This window comes from Salvia splendens, chromosome 7, assembly GCF_004379255.2.
Source record: "Salvia splendens isolate huo1 chromosome 7, SspV2, whole genome shotgun sequence".
Classification (NCBI taxonomy): domain Eukaryota; kingdom Viridiplantae; phylum Streptophyta; class Magnoliopsida; order Lamiales; family Lamiaceae; genus Salvia; species Salvia splendens.
The window spans coordinates 7,634,030-7,656,705 of NC_056038.1; the positions used below are offsets into that span (position 1 = coordinate 7,634,030).

The window sequence follows — 22,676 nt, forward strand, 5'->3', positions numbered from 1 at the left end:
CGTGCCCGGGCTTTATAAGGAGTTCACCTACTGGAACTGCTATGAGGTCCTGATGGACTCCGAGAAGTTTTTGGCAGGTGTCGATGTTGGCTGGCCGAAGAAGCAGCGACTGAACTATGCCGGTGATCACAGCGGCGGTTCCCACGACCTCCCCGAGGATGTTCAGTAGTTCTCGTCCCCTCCATCGTTTACTCGCCGCACTTGCCCGGTTGGGAAAAGGCGGGCGCAACGGGTAGCGAGTGGGGTCGCCCAGGGGTCCCAGGAGGTCCAGTCGGCATCCCCCTCTATTGGCTCGTCGCCAACCGAGCTCGCCTTCTTCGCGCGTCAACAAACGCGGGCTCAGATGCACAAGATCTTAGCTGAATGGAGGGCGTCAACTGACCCCGTGGAGAAGAGGTTTCTTCACTCAATGCTCGAGAGTATGCGGGTCGATTTGGATGCCGCCGCGGCACGGTTGAGGGGCTCAGACGCAGGCTCAGATGCCGCAGAGGTGGGGTCCCAGATAGCGGCGGCGAAGGCGACTGTCACGAGGAGTGAGGCGGAGGCGGGGGCTCGTTTGTGGAAGAGGGGTTTTTTTTAAAATTAATGTAATTTTTTTATATTAATGTAATTTTTTTAATTAATGTACTTTTTAAAATTTTACTATTATTATTGAATTTTCCCGTATCTGTGACGTAAATTTAATTCCGTATTTTGTGTGATTATTAATTATTTATTTTTTATAATTTTGTTTATTGTGGCTAGCCTATTGCTTGTCCAGTTGCTTGTCCTGATGATGTGGTAAGAGGAGTTTTTAGTGCTGATGATGTGACAGAAGAAGTTATGGTTAGCCTATGGCTAGCCTAAAACCATGGTGGATGCTCCTATAATACACGCCAGTGGTTTCTCAATTTGTGGGTGCTTCAAGTTAGTAGTTCAATTTAGTATCTGACACTTCCATTTGTAAAATGCTTGAACACAACCTTTTGAAAATGGAATTGCAATAATAAAATGTTAATCTTAATAAAAGTAGCACTACTATAAATAAAAAGAAAAATACAAATAAACCAAAAGTAATAGTAGAAAAGGTGAAAACGGAAATCAGAGAAATCACAGTGATAAAATATCGTAGTAAGATTTATTGGTGCCTATTGATATTAACTTTGGGACTAAACTTAATCATTACCACAATCTGTCTATAATTTGAAAATTGTTCCGTGATATCATATGGATTCAGAGGCACAAGTCTAATTAAAACAACATAAATATTATTCTATTAATTAATACTCTTGTATTGTATTTAGTTTATGAAATTAAATCTCACAAGTTAATCTAAATGAATAATTATGTGATAATTAATTATAGCCATTCATTTTTAATTAAAATATTTTTACAATTTAATTCTAAACAAATTATATCATGATAATTAGTTTACCAATCGAACGAACGTCACTTGGTTTAGAGTTTGAGAGCTTTTTGATTATAAAAATGTTTACAAAGTGAATAGACCTCAACCATGTCCATATGATTACAGTCTAAATTTAGAAAACATTAAACTAATATTCTTTTCTAAGAATCGTGCGCCTTCAGACGTCATTTTTTTAATCTAAATATAGATACTAATGGGTCGTGATTAATTGATATTTTTTATTTAATTGAGAATTGATATATATTATTAGCCATTCATTTTTATTAAATGAGTGGTCCAGAATTTGTCACATGAAAAATATTTTAAATTAATTAATTATGAAATGGCAGAATGGTAATTTTATGGTACATTTTATTTAATAAATACTTTTTTAATTTAATTTTTTTTATCAACTACATATACAATTCATATCAACTACACACATATAATGTCAACTACATATACAATTCATGTCAACTACACACATATAATGTCAACTACATATACAATCATGTCAACTACATATACAATTCATGTCAACTACACATATAATGCCAACTACATATACAATTCATGTCAACTATACACATATAATGTCAACTATAAGTTGTTGACATTTGATGTGCAGACTATTGACAATAATACCCTGAGTTGACATAATCTACATGCAGTTGACATTTCAAAAATGTTGTGGATGAGTGGCTGAAAATGCATCTCAATTCTCAATTAAGCTAAAAAATCTCAACCTAACAGGACCCTACCACTAATAATATTAGTACTATTTTCTAAGAATCGTATGCTTTCAAACGCAATAGACGACTAAGAGCATTAGCAATGGGGGGCGCCCTTAGGCGCGCCCTAAGGCGCGCTCTATGCATCGCCACGTCATCATTTTTATCCTCTTACCATCTCACCTGCAGTGTGGCGCCCCAAGGAGCGCCCTGTGCATTTTCTTTTATTTGAATATTTAAATAACTACAAAAATTAGGGAAAAAACTTCATTTCATTTATAAAAATTAATACATTACAATACGAATTAAAAAAATACGCAAACTCAGCGACGGTGGTTACGGGCCCACACTTCTTCAATCATGTCGTTCATGAGCTAGGCACGGTCTTGTTGGTTGCGCATTGATGCATGTCTAGATAGAACCTCATTGAAGCCCGTCGGTAATCCTCTAGCGGGGGGCTCGGTCGCCGTGCTGGACGAGCTAGATGCACCTTCATCATCGTTCCAGTCGGTGATGGTCCCACCTTCATGCTCGACTTTCATGTTGTGCATGATTATGCACACATACATGACATCGACGATGACTTCCTTGAACCAGAGATGAGCCGGAACTTTCACAATTGCCCACTGTGCTTGGAGCACACCAAATGCCCGCTCGACATCCTTCCGCGCCGCCTCCTGCTTTTGCGCAAATAAAACCCTCTTCTCACCAATTGGGCAGCTGATCGTCTTCACAAAAACAGGCCACCGTGGGTATATGCCATCGGCCAAGTAGTACCCCATGTGGTATTGGCGCCTGTTGGCAGTGAACTCGATGGTCGGGCCGTTGCCATTGCATTGCTTGGTGAAGAGAGTGGATGAGTTGAGGACGTTAATGTCGTTGTTCGACCCGACCACGCCGAAGTAAGCATGCCAGATCCAGAACCGATGGTCAGCGACGGCTTCGAGGATCATCGTCGGGTGGCTGCCCTTGTATCCACTAGTGAATTGGCCTCTCCACGCCGTCGGACAATTCTTCCACTCCCAGTGCATACAGTCGATGCTCCCTAGCATCCCAGGAGAGCCGTGCGCCGTCTCGTGCATCTTCATCAGGCCTTGGCAACCAACGGCAGTCGGCCTGCGCAAATATGTGTCGTCGTAGGCCTCCATAACTCCCCTACAAAATCTCTTCAGGCACTCCCGGCCTGTTGTCTCCCCGACATGGAGGTACTCGTCGAAAATGTCGGCCGTGGTGCCGTAGGCCAACTGACGGAGTGCAGCCGTGCACTTTTGCAACGGTGTAAGGCCGGGTCTGCCGACGCCATCTTCCCGATACGTCATGTATTCATCACATGACGACAAAGTCCGGACAATGCTGAGAAAAATGTAACGCGGCATTCTAAACCGGCGGCGGAAAACGGTCGGTCCCCACCGTGGTTGCTCGACAAAATAGTCTGCAATCAGACGTTGGTGAACTGCCGCGTGGTCGCGTCGGACAACCGTCCGACGTCGAATAGGCCTGTGGATCTGCTCCACCGTAGCCGCTGCCGCCGCTGCCTCCTCACGCTGCATTTCGACTAAGCATTCTGCCATGGCCTCTTCAACGGCTGCATCTAAGGCTTCCGAGGTCGGACTACCTGACTCCGAGGAACTAGAACTAGTGTCGTCGTCGTGGTTCATTTTGGTATGTGAGAGAGGTAGAAATGTAAGAGATGAGAGAAATGAGAGGCGAGATGTTCGTATGAACAAGTGAATGAGAAATGAGGTTTAAATAGACAAAATTCAGAAAAAAAAATAAATTCAAAAACGCGTGTCATCATCCGCGCCCATCGCCCGCTGAGCCCACAATGGTGCCCGATGCTGCGGACGATGGCGCGGACGATAGGCCATCGTCCGCGCTTCTTCCGCGCCCGAAGCTTAGGGTGTGGGCATAGGGCGCGCCCTATGGCGAGCACCCACAATGGAGGCATCGTCCGCGCCCGAGGACGATGGCACGCATAGGGCGTGCCATCGGGCGCCCCATTGTGGGTTCCCTAAATCCTTTTAATCTACTCCGTTTAAAGTCAAGTCGCGAGCTTCGTAGCTAGATCAGGTAAGGGCTCGAAATTAAGAATTTGACATAATGGCGTACCGAAAATTAGGCTTCAATAAAATAGACGGCTTAAGTTGATATAGTACAAAAAAGTTTTAAAAAAAATTGTACTAGTAATCTATATAGAAATGAAAAGTTTGATCTTGATCAATTATCATAATAGTGTTCTAGATTTTGACGCTAAGCCGTGGGCATATAATTATAACACAACTAAAATTGAATATTCAAATACACAAACAATACTATACAACTTGGACCGGCTTGTCTGTTTCTAGTCAATTAATGTTTCTAATAATGCAAAAAAGACACAAACCATACGAAGATGGTGAGCTGACGGTCCAAAAATAAAAATCCAACCATAAAAGAAACACACTGGCACTGCAATTCAGCCACAGCAAGTCTGCATCAGTAAAGACCCGGAATAGGAATAGGAATAGCAATAGCAAATAGCCTGAGCAATAATTATAAATATCAAATGATTTGAATATTTTGAAATACTAGTAGCACAGTAGCTTTCACTGAAAATGTGTAGCATCAAACTCTTCATAATGCATTTTGAGTTGTGACATCGTTATACTTATTTCTTAGTTTTGACAAAAATTAATGTAATACACGTTCTTATCATAATAATTTATTTATATTTTAATATATCAGATCAATAGGTTATTCTTTAGAATACTATATGCATATTTATTTGCAATAAATGATTGCTGGTGATTTGCATTAGCTAAAGTAAAATGCTCGGGAATAAACAAAATCCAAATCCCAAATCCAATCTCAGGCCAAGCTGCGACTTCTTTCATGCGCGCAATAAAAAATTGGGAAGACACAAAGTTATAGAAAGAGCAATTAATGCAAATAAAAGAGAGCAGAAAAATAAATTAAGAAGAAAGATTAAAAATAAAAATAAGAGTAATAAAATGAAATAGATGATGCATAGGGAAAGAGAAATTAATCATCGTAAGTATTGAAAAGAGGAATGAATTAATATGGATAAGAGGAGAGAGAAAGACAAAATTTACTCAATAGGTATGCCTAGGCATGCACACAATTCATAAACCGCCGGTTCCGAGTTCACCATTTCTATGAACCTGACCAGGCCCGCCAAGGGTTCCGGCGGTTCCGGTTCAAAAAACCGCCAGTTCCCGGCCGGTTCGGCGGTTCGTAGTTTTTTTTTTTCATTTTCTTATTTATTTATCTATGAAACGTTCGTAAATAAAATTCAAAAAATCACGATAAAAATTGCAATTTTATTGAAATTACAAGTTACAACAATTACAAATCACAAAAAACTTGAATTCTTGAAGTCTTAAACAAAAAATTTAAATACAACGAGACTACTAGTCTACAACGAAGCTAATTACAAATTACATTAAAAGACTTGAAGTTCCGAACAATAAATTTATAAGTATATATACTCTTAGTCAGCGAAGGAGATGTTTCTACATAACTAAATTGATGACACCTTTAGCAATTCAACCTTAAATGTTGAGTTTAGTCCTACAATCAACAATTATAGTAGAATTGTCAAAAGTTTCTCGGATTTAGCCTTATAGAGAAATCTACTTCACCGGCTAGATTATATACAAATATAATTATTTAATTGTATTTGCATATTTTTAAAGTAGAAACAAATGGAACCAAAAAGAAATTAAGGAAAAAGGACTTGAACTCAACTTAAATTTAAAATTTAAGTTGAGGTGTCTACGTATCACCAATGCTCATTTGCATTAGGGAATCAAAGCTCACGTAGTTCTCTTACCTTACTTACCTATTTGGCTTGGCCGGCGGTTGACGGTTGGCCTACGATTCATCCCGGGTGAAATCTTCTTGTGATTCCTCCTTATGATCATCTCAATCATTTTCTTGCTCTCTGACGTCAGCTTTTGCCAATCATCAAGTAACATCACGACTTCCATATTTTTCGTGAAGAGATTACTTCTTGATTCATCCAACACACATGATCCAACACTGAAAGCGGACTCGACGGCGACAGTGGAAGCCGGAACCGAAAAAATCTCCTTGGCCATTGACGCAAGTATGAGAAAATCTTTCTAGTGTGTTCCCCACCAATCGAGGACGTCGATTTGGGCGGGAGGAGTAGGACCTTCATCACCAAAGGAAAAAAGTGAATCGAAATATAAATCTAACTCACTTACCATACCTGGGGTCGACCTTCCGCCGGTGCTGTAGTTGTATAGGTCGGCTAATTGGAATTGAGCGTCGGGGTCATCATAATCAGTTTGAAATGTGAAGCCAAAATTATGTTGTTGATGAGGGATAGGTCTTCTGACTTGATGGGTACTGTTATACTTGGTTTCATATTCGGTGTAGAGAGCACGCAAGTTAAACTCGAAGGTTTGTTGGACAATTGACCGGTGCGGGAGGTTTATTTGAAATGTTTCGATTATGTTTACTCCCCATTAGTCATTGCTATCCGCTTGCAATGCTTGAAGTGGATCAAGATCAATAGAACTCAGATTGTTATAATAAAAATCTAAAATCCTAGAGGTACCGGCTAATTTCCATTTTGAATCCAAGACCTTTGCAATCAAAAACATCGTTGGAATCTCACTGAAATACTTAGTCATTTGTCAATCATATAATATAAAACACACATCAATTCAGGAAAAGAGCAAGCATTTTTCATCGCACTTTTAAAACTAAGTGATATATACATGCAATGCTCTAAAACACGAACAACAGTGCAATAATAAACACCCAACAGTATAATTTTTGAAATATTTGAACAATTTAAATACACTCACGCTATGATCCCAACAACTATGCGACAGATATAAATCAGAAACAGGATAGGTTCTAAAAAAATCACACAAATAATCTTTATGCTCCAAAGTAGAATTCATACAATCATATGTCGAATTCCATCTATGAGGCACATCCATGGTAAAATTCGTATATCTTACCTTCTTTTGATGGCAATACTTCTTCCAAGCTTTGCCAATAGGCGGTTTTTGATGGATTAATCTAACTGCAGTTCTAATAGGACTAACATGCTTTTGCCATAATTCAAGCGCATCTTGTACACATAAATTCAAAATATGACATATGCATCTTTGATGAAAATACTTACCACCAATAACCGGAGCACAAGCCGCAATCAAGTCATTAATACTTGGAGTGTTAGTAGTTGCATTATCAAAACCAACAGAAAATATCTTATTGCATAATTGAAATTCATTCAAAACTTGAATAATTAAAGAAGCAATTTCGGGTACAGTGGGTGGTGTCTCAAATTCTCTAAAACCAATCAAACGCTTATTCAAACTCCAACTATTGTCCACAAAGTGAACCGTAATGCCCATGTATGAATGTCTATTAAAAGAATCAGTCCATACATCTGAGCAAATGTTTACTTTGTGTCCCAAGTTGAGTAAATAACGTGATAATTCAACTTTTTCTCCAAACATTGTCGAATGGTAGATCGTTGAACGATCATTCAACCTACTCTTTTGACAGCTACGTTCAAACCACTTTGCATAGTAACCTCAAATTTTTTGTCGTCATAAACATTAAAAGGAAAATGCTTCATTGCGGCCCATCTAGTCGTAACGTCAGTAAAACTTTTAGGATCATATTTAAAAAAAGGCGTACCTGACGAACCTGAGCCACCATGTTAGAAGTTTAGTTGGGTTTGGGTAGCGGCAGTGCCACATTCTACCAGATGCTTTGTCACCAAATGACGACGAAGGGGTGCCATATCCTCCACCACTCGCAAATTTGTAGACTTTATCACAATAGTTACAATATGCATGAAACGCCAATGTCTCTTCTTGAGAGAGCGGATCATTAGGATTTGAAATTACCACCGGGACCTTCTTGTAGTGTTTAACATAAATATCAGATTTCAATGTTTTTTTAGTGGGTGGATCAGGGGAGGCATGTCCTCATTTCCGTCGGTGCTAGACGGAATACGAGAACGAGATCTATCATCATTGTTATCCGAGTCCGACGATATAGCCACGTCGTACTCGTCATCTTGTTGCACGGAACTACCACCGCCCCCACCTTGATGCATTTGAGCGAGTAGCATGTCGGTCCTATGATCTTCTTCTATCTATAAATATTATATAAGTTGAAGTTTTAATTAGGAACACAAATTTTATTTGAAAAACTCAATCTTATGAAATTATGAATTGTAAAAATAATTTTATTTTTAAGAACTTACTTGCATGTGTTCAGCCGCCACTTGGGAAACCTCTTCCATAACTTCTCGAGGATTAGGTCGCTTTGATTTTTGGGGACGACTACTTTGATCTTGGGAAATTCCTTTGCCCCGATCACCACGTCCCGGTCCACCACGAGAAGAAGACATAATGTAAAATGAAAGTAGTATGAAATATGGAGTATTGAATAAATGGTAAATTACGAACACAACAACAAATATAGTAGTAAATAACTTGAGTAATTAGACAGAATGAGGATAGAGAATAGATAAATTGAGATTGAGAAGGAAATCCTTGTTAACACAAGAATGGGGTGAGTAAAAATGATGGGGGAAGTGGGGTATTTATAGGAGTAAATTTGGAAGAAATAAAAAAAAAGGTTCAAATTTCAAATTTCGGCCGGTTTACCGCCTGAACCGACGGTCCAGTCCACGGTTTCTGCCCGAAAAGCGGCGGTTTCTGACCGGTTTTAAGGCCAATACACTGCCACCTATACGCTGCCACCTGAAAAATGCCAGTTTCTGACGTAAACCGGCGGTTTTTCTGCACACCTAGCTTGAAAACCTACGCCCTAGGCGGAATCCTACCGTTGGAACTGCTGAACCGCTGGTTACGGTTCACGATTTTTTTTAACCTGAACCGGCCAGCTTGAACCGTCGACGCCGGTTCCGGTCCGGTTTGTGAACCAGCGGTTCCGAACCGCCGGCTAACCGGCGGTCCGATTCAGTTTGTGCATGTTTAGACATGCCGTTTATTAATGGTTGGAGGAGGGTAATTTAGTCCCAAAACAAAAGGTACTAATAGTATATAAGGAATAGACGTCACCACGGTTCGGGAACCGCCGGTTCACGGTTCGGAACCGGCGGTTCCGGTTCAAGATTTGTTGGAACCAGAACCGGCCCGTCGAAGACCGCACGGTTCCGGTTTATGAACCGTGAACCGCCGGTTCACTTGAACCGGCCTAACCGTCGGTTGTTACCCGGTTCCGGGCCGGTTCGGCGGTTCGGCGGTTTATCCGATTTTTTTTTTTTTTTTTTTTGCATTTTGTAAATTGTAATTCAAGTTTAAAATGTAAAAAAACTTGCGTAAATAACATTAGAATGAAGCGATGTACAAATGTAATTTTATTGATACAAATTACAACTTCAAAATTACAAATTACAACTTTAAAATTACAAATTACAAGTTAAAATTTACAAATTACAACATAAAAATTAGAAATTACAACTTCAAAATTATAAATTACAAAAGACTTAAAGTCTTCATTACAATTTACAAAATTACATATTCGAAATAAAGGGGAGAAAAAAGAAATAAAGGAAAAGGACTTGAGCTCAACTTAAATTTAAACTTAAATTTAAAATTTAAGTTGAAATATAAGTTGAGATGCCTACGTATCCTCAATGCTCAATTGCATTTTGGAATCAAAGTCCACGTAGTTCTCTTACCTTGCTTACCTATTTGGCTTGATCGGAAGTATTGGCGCCTACTCTTCTTCGTCGGGGAAGTAGTCTTGGTCGGGTTGTACTACTAGTTTGTCCCAATCCGGTTCTTGGTCTCTAATTTCGGCGGAGCACCAATCATCAAGTAACATGGTGGCTTCCATGTTTTGTCCGGTGAGCCTACTTCTTCGGTCGTCCAAAAGATCTCCTTGGCCATTGATGCAAGGATGGGAAAATCTTTCTCGTGTGAAGACCACCAATCTAGGACGTCGATTTGTTGGGGAACGGGACCTCCTTCTTCCTCATTGAATGAAAAGTGTGAGTCTAAATATAAATCTAACTCACTTACCGAATGTGCCGTCCTTCCTCCGCTGCTGAAGGCGTATAGGTCCGCCAATTGGGATTGGGTGTCGGGGTCATCAACTTGGAAGAAGCCAAAGTTCTGTGTTTGACGGGGGGGTCTAGGTCGAACTTGGTGGGTAGTGTTGTACTTGACTTCGTAATCGTGAAAGAGAGCCCGCAAGTCGAACTCAAAATTTCTTTGGAGGATTGGGAGGTGGGGGAGGTTTATTTGGAATGTTTGGGCAAGGTTTATGTAGTTGTCGTCGTCGTCAGTTTGCAAAGCTCGGAGTGGTTCAAGATCAATAGAAGCTAAACTGTTGTAATAAAATTCTAAAATTTTGAAAGTACCAACTAGTTTCCACTTTGGATCTAAAACTTTGGCAAGCAAAAAAACTGTTGGGATCTCATTGAAATACTTGAGCCATTTTTCAACCATGTAATATAAAACACACATAAGCTCAAGATTGTTTGCGGAATTTTTCATTGCAGTTTTAAAACCAAGTGATATGATCATGCAATGTTCTAAAACACGAACGGATGTGCAATAATACACACCCGATAACTCCATAGTGGCACTTCGAAAATTTTTGAATAATTTAAATAAACTCAGGCTTTGTTCCCAACAAGAAGATGTTAGATATAAATCATCAACAGGGTAAGTTCTATAAAAATCAACTAAATAGTCTATATGCTCCATTGTAGATTGCAATATGTCATATGTAGAGTTCCATCTAGTAGAAACGTCTAAAGTAAACTTTGTGTACCTTATTTTCTTCGAGTGGCAATACTTCTTCCACGCCTTGCCAATTTGAGGCTTCCAGTGGATCAAGGATACAGCTGTAGTAATAGGTTGAATATGTCTTTGCCATAAAGACAAAGCATCTTGTACACATAAGTTTAAAATATGACAAATACATCGTTGATGAAAATACTTACCACTTATCACCGGGGAGCAAGCCGCAATTAAATCGGATATACTTGCGGTGTTGGCGGTTGCGTTATCAAAACCAACCGAAAATATCTTGTTGCATAACTCATACTCATTCAAAACTTGAATAATTAAAGAAGCAATTGCTTGTGCGGTGTGTGGGGAAGGAAATTGTCTAAAACCAATCAAACGTTTATTTAAAGACCAACTATTGTCTATAAAATGACAAGAAATACCCATGTAAGAATTTCGTTGGAAAGAATCCGTCCACACATCGGAGCAAATATTAACTTTGTGCCCCAAGGTGGATAGACTCTTTGCAATTTCCATTTTTTTTTAAAAATACTGCCGGTTGTTAGATCTTTGAGCAGTAGAGGGGGGAATTCTTTTTGCAGCAACATTAAAAGCTTGTTGCATAGTCATTTCATATTTTCTGTCATTAAAAAAATTGAACGGCAAATGTTTCATTGCCGCCCATCTTACCATGGTATCGGTAGTATTTTTGGGATCGTATTTAAATAGTGGCGTACCTGTTTGAGACGATGAGCCGGCGGGGAAGTTGATTTGGGTTTGGGATCTAGAATGCCCAAATTCCACGGGGTGTTTTGCCTTCAAATGGCGTGTGAGAGTACCATATCCCCCACCGATTACAAATGGATAGACTTTATCGCAATAGTTGCAATAAGCTTTGAACTCGCCTGTCTCCACGGTAGTGGTCGAATCATCAGGATTAGAAATTACAACCGGGACCTTCTTGTAATGTTTGGTGAAGATGTCGGATTTCAACTTTGGAGGCATCTTCTTCTTTTGTCTCCCGGAAGGAGGAGGAGCTTCGGCCTCCTCGTCATTTTCGCCAACTTGGCCGGCGCTAGAAGGTGGGAATTGATGCGATCCATCATCGCCTTCGTCCGATGATAGATTCACATCGTATTCGAAACGCGAAGCCGAATGTGGCTCTTCGTCGCCGAGGGTGGCAAGTAACAAGGCCGCATTTCGATCTTCTTCCTCCTACGAGAATTATACACATTAAAACATATAATACTAACATATTAAAACATACTAACATATTAAAACATATTAAAACATACTAACATATTAAAACATACTAAAACATACTAACATATTAAAACTTACTAAAACATATTAAAACATATAAAACTTACTAAAACATATTAAAACATATTAACATATTAAAACTTACTAAAATATATTAAAACATACTAACATATTAAAACTTACTAAAACATATTAAAACATATAAAACTTACTAAAACTTACTAAAACATATTAAAACATACTAACATATTATAACATATTAAAACATATTAAAACATACTAACATATTAAAACATACTAACATATTATAACATATTAAAACATATTAAAACATACTAACATATTAAAACTTACTAAAACATATTAAAACATATAAAACTTACTAAAACATATTAAAACATATTAAAACATATTAACATATTAAAACGTACTAAAACATATTAAAACATACTAACATATAAATCAAAGGAAGGACCACGCTGAGGCATTCCACAATAGGCTATCTTGCACAAGCATATAAGAAAAGGCGGTAGTCCGCACATAATCTTTTTCCGAGCAAGTATACCAAATGGTGCTCTCAAATTAAAGACTTATCATATAACATATTAAAACATACTAACATATAAATCAAAGGAAGGACCACGCTGAGGCATTCCACAATAGGCCATCTTGCACAAGGATATAAGAAAAGGCGGTAGTCCGCACATAATCTTTTTCCGAGCAAGTATACCAAATGGTGCTCTCAAATTAAAGACTTATCATATAACATATTAAAACATATTAAAACCTACTAACATATTAAAACTTATATCATATAACATAATAAAACATATTAAAAAACTACTAACATATTAAAACTTATTATAACATATTAACATAGTAAAACATTTAATTTAGAAGTTTAGAACTTACTTGTAATCGAAGAGCGGCTCGCCTTCCCACCTCCTCCGCAACTTGTGCTCTAGAAGGGGCACGACGACGCCGAGAGTCACTTTGATCTTGAGCAATGCCCTTGCCCCGATCACCACCACGACGAGATGAAGACATGATATTATGGAAATTGGAAGTAGAGAATAGATAGTAGTGTTTATGTGAATATGACTATATGATAACGTGAACAAGAACAACGTGAGTAAATTATGAGCGCAAACAACGTACACAACTTGAGAGAATGAGGATGGAGAATAGAGAAATTGAGATTGAGAGAGAAATTCTTATTAACACAAGAATGGGGTGAGTAGAAATGGAAGAGGAGGGGGTATTTATAGGGGAAAATTGTGATTAAAAATTAAAAAAAAAAATAATCAAATTTTGAAAAATAACCCTGAAACCGCCGGTTCGCCGCCGAAACCGCCGGTTTTTGGTGGAACCGGCGGTTTACGGACCGTTTGAATTTTCAAATTTTGAAAATTGCGGTGGGAAACCGCCGGTTTAGGCCCGGAACCGCCGGTTTAACCCTGAAATTGTGAAAAGGCTAGGGAGTAGGCCTGAAATTGTGTCGGAAACCGCCGAACCGCCGGTTCGGAACCGCCGGTTTCGCCGGAACCGGCGGTTCCGACCCGCCGGTTACGGTTTGCATAAAATGAGGAACCGGAACCGCCCGGCGGTTCCGGCGGTTCCGGTGCCGGTTCGAACCGCCGGTGACGGTTCCGGTTCCGGTTCGGAACCGCCGGCGACGGTTCCGGGCCGGTTCATCCGGGCCGGTTCGGTTTGGAGACGTCTAATAAGGAACCGTGCATGTGTGAATAGCTATTTATAATACTATAGTTTACTCCTTTTACTATAGTTTACTCCATTTAAAAGGATAGGTTATTTGATCACGTTGCCAAAAATGATCACGTTTTGCGGGAATTTGAAAAAAAGTCTTGCTCCACAAGACTCGCTAATGCGGCAAACATTTGGGATGTAAACCAGCAGCAGCAGATGATCAGTTTCCTCCTCTCTCCTCTCTCTTCATCACTCCAAATTTATTTTTCTTTGTCGTAAACCTAATACACACATTTCAATTTCAATTTGCAAAGGCTTGGTTGTTCAAAATCATTTCTTGGAAATTTCCACTTGCAAGGTGCGATTTTCACTTTTTTTCTGGTCTGTTTACTCTTTTCGTTCTTTGTGTTGCTACTTGTTCCCATCAAGCATTACTTCCTTGCTGATTATCATTACGAACTTGAGTTTTTTTATGTGCTAAAATTCTGTTGAAGTCGCATCTTTGTGTTTCCTGGATGATTCTCTGCTATATGAAAATAAGTTAAGAATTTTGTAGCGGATTGCTGTAACCGACTTCGCCAGTTTCTGAAGAACACACGCTCATAGTGTGCACGAACCGATACTAAGTTTTGAGTTTTAAGATTTTTTTTTTGGTTTTCGGCTCTTTAATTGTTAAAATTGCTTGTGAGGCTGTGTTTTGGTATTGGGTTATACTGAGTGAAAATGTTCGATATCCATTTTTTACTTCTGAAATCTAAATTCCGTGGAAGCAATTGTATGTTTGAAATTCCGTTCTGTTATATGTGCAAATCTTAGTACTGGTGTTTTAGTGTTTCTTCTTTTCTACAGAAATACCAGGAAAGACAATCCTTACTCCTTAGCCATTGTGCATGTCGAATTCACAGAATCTCAAGTTTAGGATACGGTCCTCAGCTAATAAGAAATCTGATAGTGTTCAAGACTATGTGAAATCGTCATGCATTCCAAGGAGGTGTGGAAGTAGCAGGCCAAATTTACCCTCAAGTTTATCTGGTTCCAAGCGGAATGGGAGGCTTGATTCATCTGAGTCGGACATGAATGTCGAGGGAATGAGGAAGAAGCTTAAGCCCGTATCGCAGGTGACCATGGAAGCTGAAAAGTCTAAGGTTCCCTTAGACTCAGTTGTTTCAAAGCCAGCGAAGTTGACTGGCCGTAGTTTCAAGATTAGATTCAAAAGAGGGCGCGAAGTGGAAAGTGTATCAGGCAAAGAAACATCTAATGTAAGTGGAGGGAGGTCGCCCATTCTATCCTCTAATCTAAAACAGGTGAAAAGTAATGAAAATCAAGAGAACATCCCTTCACAGAAGAGGCTGGCACTGGAGGATAACAGTGCAGATATTGGTAAAACTGTAAAAGAAATCAAGGAAAAATGTGCAAAGCGGATGGAGAAGCTCATTCAGAAACAGAAGGGGAAAATTCAGGAGTTTCATCGTGTTTGGGAGGATAATATGTCACAATTGGAAAATGATCGTAAACTGGAAGCGGCCATTATTCGTTCTATATACGGCAATGAAACAATAACGATAGACAAGCTCGCGATCTTGGATGATAAATTTGCGAAAAAAATGGCAGAGAACAATCTCGAAAAGGACAAGCAACTTAGAGATCTTGAGGCAGAACACTCAGCTGCAAAAAATGAGGAGATCCAAAAGGAAGCTAACTCTCTGTCTGAAGCAAAATCCCTCGTCTCTAGCAAGCCTACAGCATACCGCAAAGAGCAGCCATTTGGTTCGCAACGTGAAGAAGTTTCTAGATGTTCTAAGTCAAGAACGCATATCCTAGGTGCTACGGATGCAATTGCCCTAACTGAGCAGCATGGAGAAAATAGTGATTCAAGTATAACTGTGAAGAGGAATCATGTTGAACGATCCAAAAATTCTGATCGTGCTACAGCTGAGGAAGTAGCATGTAAACCCTCTTGTGAAAATCTAAGTAGTGCAGCCATTGTTCTAAAATTATTGGATGATAAATTTGCGAAAAAAATGGTAGAGAACAATCTCGAAAAGGACAAGCAACTTAGAGATCTTGAGGCAGAACACTCAGCTGCAAAAAATGAGGATATCCAAAAGGAAGCTAACTCTCTGTCTGAAGCAAATGCCCGTGTCTCTAGCAAGCCTACAGCATACAGAAAAGAACAGCCATTTGGCTCACAACATGAAGAAGTTTCTAGATGTTCTAAGTCGGGAACGCATATCCTCGGTGCTAAGGATGCTATGTCCTTAGCCGGGAAGCATGGACAAAATAGTGATTCAAGTAGAACTGTGAAGGGAAATCATGTTGTACGATCCAAAATTTCTGATCATGCTGTAGCTGAGGAAGTAGCATGTAACCCCTTTTATGGAAATCCAAGTGGTGAAGCAAATTGTAGTAAAGAAAAGGAAGGTAGCATATCTTACTCAGATATACGGATTCCGGCTGTTGTTGAGAAGATTAATCTACCAATGCATTTGGGTGCTGGGGGAAGTATCCTTGCCAATCTGGAGACTTCTGGTGAAATGCAACTGCTAGAGCTGCATGGAGAGGTTCCATCTAAGATACCTGAAACAGTTGCTTATGAAACGTTGGATGAGGATGCAATTGATTTACCTGATTTAGAGCAGCTTACTCAACCAGAGCATTTTGGTTGTGCTGAAAAAATCTTTGTGAAGCCCCCTGATTCTGGAGAAAGAGCTGTCGGTGACATGCAATTGCCCAATCTATGTAAAGACATTCCTGCAGAATGGACTGAAACTGATGATGAAATTATGGATAATGTCAACCCAATGGAATTGAGTGCTAATACTTCTATTAATGGATTTGGTGAAGAGACTGCAATTAATTTGCCTGATCCTTTACTAAACCAGAGAAATGAGACTGACAGGACCACCATTGATGATCTTGATTTGGCTGGAAAGGTATTGAAAACTTTGGAGCAAACAAAAGCTTTGGAATTATATTTCTAGACTTATATTTCCCTTCTTTTATCCTTATCGAGAACTTGATTAAAAGCTAGGAATTCTAATTCTATATGTTAGTGTAAGCCCTTGAAGACAGGATTCAAGTAAAAGTTTTTTCAACGTGACTTTTTTAGAATCTATAATATATGTGTGCACGTGCTCATTACATACATATGCATTCACACACGCATACATATACCCAATCCCCTCCCAAGCCCATTTTCCCTCCCTCTAATACCAAATTCATTAGACAGTGGTAAATTCATTGTTGAAATAGCTTGTTATGAGATATGACTATAAAGTATGTGATGTAGGTACGAGAAGAGCAAGATGTGGTACCTTCTGAAATACAAGGCCATGGTATAGAGGAAGCAGGAAAGGTAAACTCTTCTCTCTCTGAGATTGCCACTGCAGAACTTGTTGATACTGCCAGAGAGTCTCTGTCGAATATTGGACCACAAGCCAGTGAGGAGCTTGCAATAGAAACTCAAAGTTCATCAAGAGCTGAAGCTTCAACGTTGAAAGTCACTGACACTGTAATTGCTGAACAGTCTTCTGTACAAATACAAGATCAGAACACCTCAGTTGTTAAAGATCAAGTTACTTCACTGATAGAAGCTGCAGACTCAGAGAGAGTTGACACTGCAGCCCCTGTTTCTGCATCAGAACTTGTTGGTACTGTAAAGACTTTGGAATCATATAACAAACTCCAAGACAACGCTGAGCTGGAATTAGAAACTCGAAGTATGTCATGGATTGAAGTTTCAGCCATCGAGGACATGAACAATACATCACATATGCTGTCCAGTATAGAACAGCAAGATGAAGATGCAGTAATTATTACAAATCAGGTTAATTTGGAGACTGAAGCATCAAATTCACTACTACCTGGCAATGCAACCCCTGTGCAATCCCATACTGATGCACCATCGATTGAAAATGATGAGAAGCTGCAACTCATGAATATTGATGCATCTCCAAGCCGTAACCATTTGCCATCCCCTGAACTTGAAAGACAAATTCATAATCCGGCAAGAAATTCCTCTGGAGCTGCTGTGACTGAAATTCTTTCACATGCATCCGAAGATTTGGAACAGCGGAGTAATATTCCTGATGTCAGAGATGAACGAACAAGTGTTCAGATATCTGCTTCTGTCCAGAATAATGTAGCTACAGAAGTGGTGTCGAGTACAAATGAAGTCTTACATGATGCTGTTCTACAGTTCGGAGGTCTGATCCATCTTCCTATTAATCAAATTTCTCCATCTCTGTTTGCTGATCCACTTCAAAATGAATTGGAAAAAATTAAAAAAGAAACTGAAGAACTGCGGAAAAGTCACGATGAACTGGTTAGTATCTCAATTCTATTAGATAATTGGTTTGTTGGCTTCGGCTATGGTTGTAACAGATCCTTCTCTCTTAATAGATAGAAGGGCTAAAATCTGAATACCAAAAAGAGATGCAGGAACTTTATGATGCAGTACGAAAGAAATACCAGCTCAAAATTCAGGATACTCAAGCACAATTTGCAGTGAAGAACGATGGACTTTGTCAAAAGGAGAAGAAAATTTTGATGAATAAGACATTGGCTGATTCCTTCAACTATAGTTGCTTGAATATTTCTTCTACTTGGCCTGCATTGCTGCAAGGTAAATTATTGACTGCCCATGCATCTACATAGTGTTTGGATTCAATGTGGATACTTGAATCAGAATTACAAACCATTTGTGGATGTTTGAATGAATTCATTCTACGAATAATGTGTATTAATAGCTCTAATTTCTACTGGTTGGTGTACTTTAACTTAATATTTAATGATCTACTCTTTTCCCTGATAATGCATTGTGTTTTACCATATGTCCACCTAAAAATAATGATTAGAGTGTTAGATATCCTTGAAACCTAACACAGTAATGGGTTTAAGCTACTGACTGAAGGTGGCAAATAATTCATTCCTTTTCTTTTACTTTGGCTAAGTGGGGTCACCAAATACTCTTTAAAAAGTCACATAAACATTTGGATATTCCAAACTTCTGTATTTTTTCATATTTCATTTTTAGACATCATGCATTATGAGTAGTTATTTTCTGGTTATAGTACATTATTTGAGCTGGTGCCTTCTTATCTTAGTTGAAACGGAGCATGTATTAATGATAAATACCAACCACAGAGTGGGAGGACAAACCTTGCAGGCTCTCCTTCAATTACAGATTTAAGGAACTGGTGTGTTGGTGAAATTCGCAACATTATTTTATTATGGTTCAGGCCAATGACTCTGATTGACTCTGATAGCATTTGCTATAATAGATCGCTTTATCTTACATGTGTGCTTATAAATGTAGAGTGATCGCTGGAACAATGGTGATTCTTGTTGCAGGTTTTCCTTCCAGTTCCATGCAATATCATCAACATATGGTTAGGCCTGCTGGGGCTTGTGCTCCCAACCAGCAGATTGCAAACCCAATTGGGCAAGCCATGCCGCAGATATCAGTACCTGATTCTACGAGAGTTGGCCCTATCACTAGCCAACATATTGCACCTCCATTTGTACAACCTACTCCACATTTTGAAGCTTTGCGAAGACACGGGACCATCTTTGGAGTCCATCCCATGAGTCTTCCGCATTTGGGAGGAGATATATATTCTTCAGCTCAGCAGTTTCAGTCTTCTATTCTTGGTCCAGCACAATCCATACCCAATGCTACTTTGATATCATCCTTCCAAAATATGCAGCAACCGCAACAGCCTCTAGCAGCTCCACAGTGGCCATCTAACTTTCATAATCCTCAACATCATGGTTGTCCACCTGCTGTGATGCATACACCTGTGTCATCACAGTGGCCATCAAACTTTCACAATCCTCAACGTCATGGTTATCCACCTGCTGTGATGCCTACATCTGTGTCATCGTTTGATTCGCTAATGGATGTGGAGCATCTTCGTCGTCATCACCAGCTACTTGGTAAGTTTTCTTCAACTCTATTGGAATTATGTTGGAGTTATGGGTCGTTACAACAGTGTTACTTTGATACAGGTGCTGTGCGGGGCAACCAGAGCACTTGCACCGGAGCAGCTAATGCTATCTGCTTATCTGATTAACACTAGCTTTTCTTCTACGATCATTTTGGAAGCCTCACCGTCATATCCTCACTGGTAATTTGGTATAGTTATACAAAGTCTAAATCAGTCTATACGCATACTCACTGCTAAAGTTGTATAGTTGTGCAGAATGTTCCTATCATCGTTTTTGCACCAGTGATGGTGGTTAACCTTACACATAATCTAAAAGAAAGGAATAGGAAAAAGAAAAACCATTCTTTTCTTTAATTCGTGTGGAAGAGCACCTTGCCAATTAAATTGGGAAAGTAAATTTGGCTGAATAAGTGTTTGTTATTTTAAAAAAATGAATAGCTGGATAATGATTACAATATTGTTAGCTATATTCTAGAAAACGAACTGCAAAGTAATATCGGCCATTTTTGTTAAGCACAAACCCGTAGTTTCCTCTCAACTAAAGAAAATTTTTTGTGGTGGAATATTGCATTGTTATTTTAATGATGGTCTTATGTTATTTTTACTTATATTAGCATTAAAGTATTGCTATACTCTTATTACTGTTATTGTATAATCTAGCTAATACTAGTTGTTTCAGCATAAAATGTTCTACAATTAATTTATAAATATATTCACTGTTTAGTCTTGGAAATTTGAATTGTTAACTTTCCAAACTATTGTCATACTATTTCTGTAATAGCATCTTGTTTATAACTTAATCTATAGTACTTACCTAATTATCTTTTTATCTAAGGTTAACTCTTTAATGTATAATGTCATGTGAGCATTTATTTACTTTTCATTTCAATGTGAATTATATCGTACTCCCTCTGTCACATTAAGATGTCCTCATTCTTGAGTGGCATAAGATTTAAGAAGAGTTGTTAGATGAAGTAAGTAGAGAAAAAAATGTAGTTGGAAATATTTTAATGATTAAAGAGGAGAGAGAGATTTATTTCCAAATGTGAAAGTGGACATTTTGAGTGAGACAAACTAAAAATGAAAGGGGAATATCTTGAATGAATGAAGGGAGTACTTAAATAAAAAAATTAGAGTCTGCCACTCTCATAGACAGAAATACCCAACTAGACAAAATTCGTTGGGTGAATATTAGTCTTAGTTTTCTTCTTCATTGTCCTGCTCGTTTGAACTTCCACAACTGGTGTGATTTATCAATAATGTGCGGAATGTATGATAGTTTCGGTCTGAGGGTGTAATAAATTATAAGTACTCTCTTTGTATCATAAAAATACGTGTACTTTTTCATTTTCGTCCGTCCTATAAAAATATGACATTTTCATTTATGGAAAGTTATTTCCAACTCATTACTCATATATATTAATTTATTTATAACTTATATCACTATGACACACCATTATAACCAATGTTTTAAAAATCGGACCGGACCGGCCGGTTCGACCGGTCGGACAGCGAACAGGTAGGTAGTCCGGTCCGGTTCACTCATATATATTAATTTATTTATAACTTATATCACTATGACACACCATTATAACCAATGTTTTAAAAATCGGACCGGACCGGCCGGTTCGACCGGTCGGGCAGCGAACAGGTAGGTAGTCCGGTCCGGTTCACCCCTTTAAACCACCACTGCATTGAACCGCCGTGAACTGGTGGAACTGGCCGGTCGGACCGTAAACCGGAAACCGTTTTCAATTTTTTTTCAAAATTTTTTAAAATTTGTTGTTGGTAGAGGTTGAACTCATGACCTCTCTTCTAGTTAAGAAGACCTCTACCACTCCACCACATGGGCTCATTGAATAATTTAAACATTAAATATTTCTATACATTAACCATTAATTTTATCTACAAAAACTAATAATTCATTTTAATTTTATTATTCTTTAATATAATTGTTAATTATAATATATATAATTATCATCCTTTATATTTTAATGATGCTCTACTTACCGCCTATATTATTATTAGTACCATATAAGATTCATTATTGACTATAAATAAATTTTTTATATTACATACTTAATTTATATACCCTAGCTATTGACATTAATGAATAATCTTATCTAAACTAATTAATAAGTACTTAATTCGTATTTAATTATATATTATTTTACGAAATAAATTTTCTTAAATTAATATAAACATTATCTATTTTAATACATGAAATATTAAATTTTTTATCTAGACTAACTAATATTAAATATATATATATATATATATATATATATATATATCTGAATATATTTACTAAATTTTAATATTATTTATATTTATACATCACTAATTATCTATAAGGTTTAATGTTTTGTGATATATTATTAATTATAAATCATTTACTAAATTTAATATATTTTTATATATATTTGCAACAGTAAAACGGTTAGACCGGTGGTTGGACCGGTTGAACCGTGAACCAGTAACGTCGCCGGTTCGCTTGCCGGTCCGATTTTTAAAACATTGATTATAACTCATTAAACACTGATAATAATGTGAGTCTCACTATCTACTAACACTACGTTAACTACTATTCTCCTTCTTTCTGTTACTTTACCAATTATCCATTAATTTCCGTGTCATTTCAAATGTTCATATTTTTATGGAACGGAGAGAGTAATAAATTAGTATAAATTTTAAAATCCACTTGATCTTTTATCTTCTCTTTAAGTAAGTTTTTTCACTCACAATTATGTCTTTATGTTTTTGACTTTATAGTGTTACTATTTTGATGACCTGACTTCCACTATTGAAAATGAAGATTCTTGGTTTTATTATGGATAATTGATTTAAACTTTTATATTATTTTTACTGATAATAAATA

The 22,676-nt window shown here is 38.1% G+C and overlaps 1 protein-coding gene across 2 annotated transcripts; it reads left to right on the forward strand.

The window, feature by feature from the left end:
• Positions 1–13,857: 13,857 nt before the first annotated feature.
• LOC121811079 lies at positions 13,858–20,152 on the forward strand. Of its 2 annotated transcripts, none has more exons than XM_042211862.1 (6): positions 13,858–14,208; positions 14,700–16,783; positions 17,140–18,174; positions 18,252–18,474; positions 19,203–19,787; positions 19,860–20,152. In XM_042211862.1, the coding sequence occupies exons 2-6, from the start codon at positions 14,741–14,743 to the stop codon at positions 19,922–19,924; spliced, it is 3,951 nt and encodes a 1,316-aa protein (XP_042067796.1). In that variant the 5' UTR covers positions 13,858–14,208; positions 14,700–14,740; the 3' UTR covers positions 19,925–20,152. The 2 variants fall into 2 exon arrangements, with proteins under 2 accessions (XP_042067796.1, XP_042067797.1); XM_042211863.1 differs by having other exon boundaries at positions 13,859–14,208; positions 14,756–16,783.
• The last annotated feature ends 2,524 nt before the right edge of the window (positions 20,153–22,676 follow it).